Here is a 9,611-nt window from a genome sequence, read left to right as displayed (position 1 = left end):
TTACAGGCCACAGATTGTTCTGCCCTTAGCATTTACCATTACATCCCTTACGTGAAGCTTATCGATATAAGACTATAAATAGTGTTCTTATAACGGTAAGGAGATCTTAAGATGCTCAAGGATGCGTATATGTAAAGATACACATATCCTTTGTTTAAATGAGGAGGAAGAGAATGCTTCTGTTGAAAGAAGAATATTAAATCTTGAGCGTTCAAAGTTTGACGATCTGCCAATACATTCGCAGCTCACAATACTCTGAAGGAAAGCAATTTATCAAGTGGCATCTATCTATTTGAAGCATAATGGGAGAGCCACCTGCTGATCCTTAAGCGTGTAAAACCAAAAACCCACAGTTTGGAGTCACTATATTATATAATCCACGTGAATCCATTAACGATATGCCACACTGACTTTTAAAACTGTGCAATCGAAACTCGTACTCTAGGATGTTTTTAAGGTTCAAATGACTCTATCCAATAGAACGGTTTTTTCGACCTTTTTAACAAGTGCTAAATCGATCACGTTAGGGGCGTAGAGTACTGCCTGGGATGCTGCTGCTGATTGATGACTTGCCAATTTTTTGACACAGCTTTTAAAGCTCTTCTAGCAGTTTGTGTTCAGTTGCATTTTACTTGTTCGGGGGAACAATAGGGGTGGCAATATCTCGGTTGTGGCATCAGTACTACATGAAAATGATCATGTTTAACCCAAATGCAAAAACTGATGATTTATTAGATGCTGTACTCATCTCTTTTGTTGCTTTTGGTTATAAGAGCACATAAGAGACTTAAAAGAGTGTTCCTTCCTCAATGCCCCTAATACCACCAATGAAGAGGTATTCCCCACAGAACTCAGGCGATGGAGAAGATTCTTCGTCAATGATATGCATGAATCCACTAAGCATAACAGGCTTTTGTACTTGTTGACCGACAATGGAAGCATGACCATTGTATAGAAAGCAAGAAAAAGCATAGTTGTCCGATGCGTAGAACAATATTGCTGCAATAAGTGTGTTAGCACATCACAGTGTCCAACCGTTAAGCAACGGCGACGTAAAAAAAAGGCATGTACAAGATACGAAAGGCATACCGTATTCACTGATCTGGGCTTCGCTATCTTACTTTAATCCTTACTACATCTATTATCGATTTCAACAGATGTCTAGCCTAGATCATGTACTATCAATATGACACAATTCTTAAACGAAAACGCCAAAATCGTCCCAGGAACCACTACTGGTCATAATCGAAATTCCTTTTGCATGTCGATCGCTGGCCGACATACAGACGCTGATTATCATGTGTGCGATCATACTCAAAACTCCAATCTAAGTTTATCGTGTGAATATACCTCAATCTCGAAGCTTTTTATATCTCAAACAGAACTTTCTCTTACCATTTAATAATGATAGGACTCCCACACATAAGGGAAACAAAAATTACTGACAAAATGGGCAGAATTTCCTTTCGGCTACAGACTAAGATGTGTTTAGTTGAAGCATACATTTTTTATGTTAGATGAAATTAGAGTTTTTGGAAAATTTACAATAGAAAGATGATGAGGGCTATAAAACGTGTACTTGTACAAAAATTGAGAGGTGGGTAAGCATTATGTAATACGTATAAACACATTGCTTATCCAAGCATTCCGCCCAACGATGATGATCCACCACCAAATCCCGGTAGTCCTTGATCCTATAAAACACATTAAGAAAGGCCGTTTAGTTTTCTCTTTATATCACTCTACCCGACCAGAACTATGAGTACTCTGGTTTCTTGTACCTCTGTAAGCGGACACTTAAACGTTGCCGAAGATGATATCGTTGGATGCACCTTTACAAACAGGACTTTGGCAGCTAGATTGATTGTATAGTCCACCGTCAAGTCTTGAGCTTCTCCACCCGTCAATCCACATTTATCAATCAGCACGTTTAAAATAGTGGTGTGCGATGCTGAAAATGGATCGTAATTAATCGCAAAAGGGAACGTAAAGTTGGCGTTACTGTTCGATTCCACATAATGATGATCCATATAGCCTCCACCCAGCGCCAACTTGCCATTAGGGCTTGAATTGTCAGGATAGTATGCCTGCATATACATAGAAAATTGATAGGTGAATAATGGTGATGTTATCAAATAAACATAAATAGTTGATAAGGCTTCCTCAGAAACAGACGATTGAAGCCCACGCAAGTGCGCGCTCATGCAAGAGAATATAGTTAGATTCCAGATATAATTTGCTACGTACGGTTGCATTGATCTGCGACAAATCGATGCCAAGCACGTTGGGATTCTGTACATGTATTATTAGTCCAAAATTGAAGCTAAGCACATGACCATCGTACGAAACTTCTGACTGGTTGGTAGGTGAGCTTGTCACGCCTGCAAAATCCATCGTTGGCATGGTGAATGTAGCCAGTAATGCTGCAAATATGATGATGAGAATGATGATTGCAATAATAATGAACCATACGATCCACCGTGCCCAAACAGGCAGACAGCAGGCACAACAAAGCCATCGTACACATCGATTCCGTTCTGTTAATGGCGGTCGTTTCGGTGGTTGCTGTTTAGATGTTGCTGGCGCTGCTGTTCCTTCTTCAGCAGCGTAAGGTTGTCCATACCCTCCTCCCTTTTCTTTTTTTCAAACGTAAAAGCCCGTCAGTGTCAATTCTTAAAAGCACGGTCTTTTTTGTGATGCCGAAATATATACCTGAAGTTTCAATAGGCGACTGCTGTTCCCATGCTGCATGTTCTGGTGCCATGTAATAAGTTGTTGGAGCATGCTTCGGAGGTGGCGGTGCGGGCGCTGGAGGTGAGAGATCTGAGGGCAACGTTGTTGTCATGATGTTATCCAGGCGATAGTAGCAGCGTTACGAAAATGTGGAATGGGAAGAAAAGGACAAAAGAAGAGAAACGGAACGCCAAGGCCGAATGCAACATTAATAGTCTTCTCTACTCGGGCACTCAATAAACAAATGAAAACAATTAGGGTAGACACACCCTTGAAGTGTGTATCCATACATAATGATACATGCATCTAGAACCAGAGTCGTATTTCGTAAATATGCATAAGAGGTGCATATAAAAAGGCTACTACTTTCTATCTTGTAAATTCCCGGCTTCTTTCTCCGATACCAGACACCATCAAAAGGCAACAACAGCAGCCACGATCATCTCGTATATTGTTGCTCGAGAGGCAGAAGGCGTTTACAGGATGATTTTGCTAGAAAGAGATGATTATTTTGTTCAGGAAGCCTTTTTGCTACTCTATCTAATAAGCACACATCATGTCATTTACGCATATAGGTGCACCTATTTGTCTGAAAAATATTTGGGAGCCAAAGACTATATCATTATCACGCTTAATTATGAGGAGTGTCTGTTTCCGATTAATGCCATCATCATTACTAAAATTTATTATTGCTCTAGCAGAAAGATGTAATTACGCAGTTTACTATTGACAAAATGGGATCAAGAAAAAGAGGGGATCGACCAAAATTAGCATGCATACCAGTTCGCTTTTAGCTCAGTTTGTACAAACAAACAGAAACATAGACACAGGCGGCTTGGAATTTCTTCGTGCATCATGTGCAGCAGCATCGAAAGCGTATAATAATTCGCATTTGAGCCATATATGTCGCTGTTGCTGTATACTGTATACAATGGATGTGCGAGAACGACATAAAAAATGGGCGTACTTAGAGCGTCTTATAGTAATTGTTCAAACAAGTATCAGCTAAGCCTAATTAGAGATGGTGCAAAATTAGGAAGAAAATATGCAACCTCGTTCAAGAACGAGATACCTTTTTTTACGAATATGTACGTTTAATATACGTATAGTCTCAGAATTTGCTTCATTGAATTCATCTAAGAACTGCTTGAACATACTGCAGTGCATATAGTAAGAATCAAGACTACGTAGAGCTAGTCCCATTTGACATGCTTACTTTTAATACGTATATACATGTAATTCCCAGAGTTCCTCGATCCACATAGCACAATATCATTAAAGTTGTCACCTACTATCTGCCCTGTACAGCACATAATACAGTATAACGCAGCAATATGAACAAACACATGTTTTAAAATAAAATTCTATGTTTTTTCAATAAATAAAGGATGATCTATCTATTGCCCAGCGATGCATAGGATGGAGTGACACAGGAACATGCGCTGTGTTGTGGGCAGGATGACGAGTCTAGTGATAACGGGAGATAATGGTATTACGATGGCCCCCCTAAATGCTGATCATCGATCGGTATACTGTGTACAAAGATTTGAAAACGACTGGTAAAATGCGTATTTGAACGACTTCAAAATAACTACTGAGAAAATACGGAATGACAAACAGATGCGACAACATGATCATCCATCCGATTGCCCACAAGCGTCCTGGCCAGCCAGGTCGAAAAACCGTATCTCCAATCTGGATACCAATGGGCTGCAGCATAAAGAACAACATCTGCCATCCACCTGCGCCACCATGCCAATACACAGCTGAGCCAGTTGTGCAAAACAAGAAATACTCGTGCATGATTCCTGATAAAGCAAAGACGCCCCATACCGGGATCGTTCGACGCAAGATTTTGACGTTACCGCAAAGACGTCGCAACGGTAGGTAGGCAAGCCGCACAAAGCAAGAGTTATAAAACTGGTGCCAACGATTACTCCAATAGTCCCTCAAACTTGTAGCCTCCCATGGCGAGTCAAAAGCTGGCGGCATATCGCTCGCCTGCTCCAAATACACCTCTACAGTACGTATCCATTGTGCCTTGATGCCCAAAAACGGTAAGATCCAGTGCGCCAAGCTGAAAACAACCACAAATATCGAATAAGTGACCTGCAGCTGGAGTTGTAGGTAGATGGAGAACAGAGTGCACAAGCTGAAACTGGAGGCGATGCTTGACCATGCCATGGACGACTTTGGTGCTTGGAACAATAGCATCCGAACGGCTTGGTCAAAGACTGCAATTGATTGCTGCTGGCCGTCCATTTTGGTGATGATAATGTCGAACGTGTCGAAAAGAAACTGGTCCCGCAGAAACTTGGCAACGGTCGTTGATACGGACAGGTCGCGTTGTTTTTGTTTCTTCAACTTATCGTCAGGTTCGACCACCTCAACAACCTTTTTATTTTTAGGTTGTGCCACTACTGCTTGTTCTTTCGTCTCTGCTGCTGTTTTTGCCGCTTTTGTTGTCTTTGTCGTTTTTGTCGCTCCTGTAGTTCCTGGAACTGTTCGCTCACGCCAGTAAAACAGGGTACCGAAAAACGGTCGTTTCTGTCGTTCTTCTTGCGGCATGCAGAATAACCATACAGCCATCTTGAGTCCATTCGCCCAAGTCCATACACTGGTGATCATGCCCCATGTTAGTGGAAACGTGCCGGCATAGTACGGCGGAATGGCAAGGTTGACAATGTATAACAATGTCAAGATGAACTGCTGTAGAGAGCTCGGGCGGTCGACGGGAAGAGCTGCCAACGAAAAGACGAAGGACGGTATGAACGCTACAATCATATAGGTGATACAATGCATTGTTGGTGTTTGTTGTTATGGCGCTATCTGTTGATTAATTCCTCCTCTCCCCCGTGTTGCTGTAACAGTCGTATTTCTCTTCTTCTGTCAAGCTTTTTTTTTCTCGGTAAATGTAAACGGAAGAAAAAGGAGGAAATAGCGGAAGAATATGCGTTTAGACTGAATTACTTCGGGTAAAAATGATGGGGAGATGGGGTTGCAGAAGAAGGGGAGGAGGGGAAAAATTTCAAGGGGACATGGCTGTGAGTGAATACCGCACATCACAACATATCATGATACCTTTCATAAGCCTTGTCGTCAGTGCACGGCTTGTGTTTATTCATTCGTCATTTGACCATTTAGCCAACCTATATAAACTACTCAGGCCCTTGTCTTATTTTTTTTCTTTTTGTAATACGATCCTCTTCCTCTTTTACCGCCAATGTGGTACAAAATGTTTTAGCAGCCTTATGCAAGGATATGCAATCGGGCGAATGGTGGGCGAATGGTGAGACACTGCTCTGCTTGTTGTGAAACACAAACTCTTCTAGATTTTCGTTCTTCTACTTAGCGACATATGCTTCTTTATTCACTCTGATAAGAATGAGTTTTCAGAGCAAGATGTCCTAATAGCAATCTGAATCACTCTTGCTTGAAAGAGTTCTTGCACACTGTGAAACTTGGTCACTCAGGTCACAAAACGTACAAGGTATTAACGGTGCTGGTCACAAATCATATGTATTTCCTGGTATTGTTGCCTACATAGGTACCGTTTTCCCTGGTAACACACCAGATTGATGCATGAATTACACTTTGTTTACCTCTAATGCCAGATTCACCTCCGGCAAGGACATAGCGCCATATTTAGAATTGTCAACTTGACAACATCAAGGTACAAACATAAGCACAACAACACTCAGTATGTATCATATGTATAATGAAATCAATTATTGTTTTAGGCTGTCAATTTGAGACATGTGCATACCATCGTTTGTGCTAACTTACCAGAATAAACATCAGGTCATGACATATTACCTAAATTTGTAAGGCGCTGCTTGATATGCTATGTAAGGTGCATAGCCGTCGAATGGTGGCATGAAGGTATAGCAGCAATCACAACATGTCACTAAGATATAGTTTGACTTTAATAGAATGAAGAAGGAATGATATTTGGTATCACTTCTTTCAATGATTCCTGATCGCTTTTTCTTTCGACTTCGCAAAAGAAAATTATCTTTTCGTGGATATGTGCTCTCATTTTTTATGCAACATGACACTGTGCAAATGACGAAAACACGACGCTTGAATTGGGAAGTGCTCAGAAGTCAACTTGAAAAAAAAAGAGCCGATTACTGTATAACCATTAGGGAGTGGCCAATACCCGATGAAAGAAATAATATATGATGGAATTTAATTTGATAATGTAGTATAAAAATGAGGTGCAATACAACTCTGGGGAAGGGAAGACATATATGTAAGCGGGATAACTGGTCGTGATAGTAGCCTGCTATCAAAGCATTAGCGCCAAGCGAAATAAGAGTCACTGGCTCAAGCCCCAACGAACGTCGGCTCAAGGTCTCTGATACAGGTCGTACTCTACGCGCCCTTGCGGCAACACGCACACAAATTTCAATGGGACAGCTTCAACTGCACCCAACTATCGACAACGCTCTGTAACGCTGATTTACATCTGGCAGCCAACCACACCGCGACCTCACAGTGGCTCTTACCCTGCTCTGGCCCATCCCACTTGCAGCCCGTACTCCTTGGTGACGCTTGATCCTCAGTCGTATATCCAGCAAAGCCTACCAGCATTGGATTATCAGCAGCCCTACGGATCTATGCCCTCTGTGTCACGCTGAACGCGAAACGGTACGCCACTTCGTGATAGATTGTCCGTTGAATCTGGATGCTTGCGTTGTCACGAATAGCAGCCCCACCAACGGCCGCGCTAGACCACATCTGAGATGCTCATCATCAACGGTTCTTGTCTCTTGTGGACTTCTTCGCACAAAACATATATAAAATTGGCCTTATTTTACAAACTGTATGGACAATGCACTGGCATGCAGTATACTTTGGAGTTTCACCATATTAAAATACTTGCATGACCTGCTAGCTCAATACCCTGTGATCCTACCCCCAAATGTGACAGCTCAGTAATTTTGTGGCCCAGAGCTCTCAAAACCTCTAAAAATGTTAGTGCTAGCAGTACGCATTGTTGAATGAGATGGTATACCATCAATGATATCGCTTTTTGCCTGCCTACACGGCGCTGCAATTGTTTAATTTGATGTCCCCTTTTCTCAGCAGCCATGATCTAGTAAAACAGCCGTACATAAGAAAGTATCGTATACAGCGGTGATTGTACTAAGTCATAAAGAAGAGACGATAGGAGGAAGCGTAAAATTACGACCTCACGGGACCTGATAAGGTAATATTTGAGATTTGTAATACTTCGCAGCTTTTTCTCATAGCTTAGTAGTAAGCTCAGCTGCTTGTTAGCGTAAACTGCTGCACCCACGCAGATCATAAAAGTAGAAGCGCTGATTCCTGGTGGGGTTCTGGAACCCAACCGCAGCAGAGGTCAAAGAATAACTTACAGCCTTCTAAAAACCATGGATTTGATACAGTTCAGTATTACAGTCAACGATGTTGCGTGGTTTTGTTTCGGCTAACAGAAAGCTTAAGACCCTTTTCCCAAAGTTGCTGTATGTTTAGCTCAGGTGCGAAATTAGTATTCTTTTGTAGAAAGCGTGCCTGTCGCTTTTTGTGTGTATTGTTTGAAGGGTAGTTGGTTCTAGCTCTGTACTAAAATGGTTGTCGAAATATGGCCTTACTAATGGTCAAGACGTTCTACTAGTTGGCTCCAGAGAATAGTCTCATTGTTTTCTAGTTTGCATCAGACATACATGTTAACTGATAGATCGGGGCTATTCAGTTAATGGCTCGGTCGATGAAGGTGCAGCTATAATATTGCTAGTGATAGCAAAGGTATAAGTGGTTGGAGATATTCCTCCGTATGAACACTGATAATTAGCAAATGATGTAGTAGTTTTTTTCCCACAGCCTAGTTCAAGATCTGCAGTAAAGTAACCAATGATAATCGCATATATTTGTACATGGTTTTGACATATCGTGTATTTGAATTCCTGCGGGAACGAAAAACGCCCTTTGTCATGACCAATAGGACACGTTGCTATTGAGCTCAAAGAAAGAGTAAGCATTGTAAAGCTCCTAGGACCAAAATGACAAGTACCTGAACCTTGAGCCATCAATGGAGATTCGCAATGGGAGCTGATTTGCTAATTTGAAAACATGATCCTTAATCCTAAATGGCCGGCTTACTGATCCCGTTCCTTGAGCAACGGTTGGCTGAGAAGAGAGCGAATATTTGATGGGGTCTCTCTCGTATGACGTTGAGAAAAGTGTCTATGGACTGTGTGCTATATTGCGTGAGTGTGGAGAAGCGTGGGTTATACCAGGAATTCGATCTATGAACGATTTAGGAAATTGTTGTGTCTCAGGAGTGTGACAATGTGCGAGGAGGATTAGGCATGTGCATGCTTTAGAGTTTTTGTGCGGGGTAAATAGTGTAATAGAAATGAGGAGGAGTCTGCATAAAGTAATTGAAAAGAAGCGTATGCACCAGTATCGAGATCAGAATGAGGAAATGCGCTTACAAATGGCATGCCGTGCAGTGCATATTGGGCACCCATTCCATTGGTACAGATGCTTTAGTAAACCTGTCAAAAACGGTCGAATGTTTCTGTCCTTTCTCAAGGGAATCCAGCGCTGTGCGACTCTTTACAGCTGTTTTAGGCTTGTATGGCGCTTCTCACGCCTCCCACGTATATTTCTTTTTTTTCTTAATATCATCACTGTTTCCAAATAACGGCTCCAGTTTTGTGATTTTCTTTTCGTCACTTGCTCTTTCCAGCCATCGTTGAAGAAGCACACGCATACACGTTTATCCCACAGATTTGTCAGTATATTAAAATGTGTGATCTTTGGGTACATTGTCCAATTTAAGAAGGGAGAGCCACAATCCACATGGACGGATCTTTCATGCCGTTTTTTTAAAGTACGACGGGAAT

General features: G+C 41.7%; 2 protein-coding genes across 2 annotated transcripts; both read right to left on the bottom strand.

Annotated features, from left to right (window-relative positions):
• Window positions 1–1,496: 1,496 nt before the first annotated feature.
• Window positions 1,497–2,886, bottom strand: BDB00DRAFT_932022 (uncharacterized protein). The gene is made up of 4 exons (XM_053129059.1): window positions 2,713–2,886; window positions 2,248–2,636; window positions 1,782–2,087; window positions 1,497–1,694 (listed from the first exon to the last, which is right to left on the bottom strand). The coding sequence occupies exons 1-4, from the start codon at window positions 2,843–2,845 to the stop codon at window positions 1,635–1,637; spliced, it is 888 nt and encodes a 295-aa protein (XP_052975703.1). The 5' UTR covers window positions 2,846–2,886; the 3' UTR covers window positions 1,497–1,634.
• Window positions 2,887–4,031: 1,145 nt separating this feature from the next.
• On the bottom strand, window positions 4,032–5,937 carry BDB00DRAFT_843399 (membrane bound O-acyl transferase family-domain-containing protein). Its single transcript, XM_053124961.1, has one exon. The coding sequence runs from the start codon at window positions 5,533–5,535 to the stop codon at window positions 4,240–4,242; it is 1,296 nt and encodes a 431-aa protein (XP_052975702.1). The 5' UTR covers window positions 5,536–5,937; the 3' UTR covers window positions 4,032–4,239.
• Between the last annotated feature and the right edge of the window lie 3,674 nt (window positions 5,938–9,611).

The sequence above is a fragment of the Zychaea mexicana genome, assembly GCF_025766255.1.
Source record: "Zychaea mexicana strain RSA 1403 chromosome Unknown BDB00scaffold_88, whole genome shotgun sequence".
Lineage (NCBI taxonomy): Eukaryota > Fungi > Mucoromycota > Mucoromycetes > Mucorales > Lichtheimiaceae > Zychaea > Zychaea mexicana.
The sequence above is the reverse complement of the archived record's forward strand: the minus strand, read 5'-3'. Positions and strand labels throughout refer to the sequence as shown.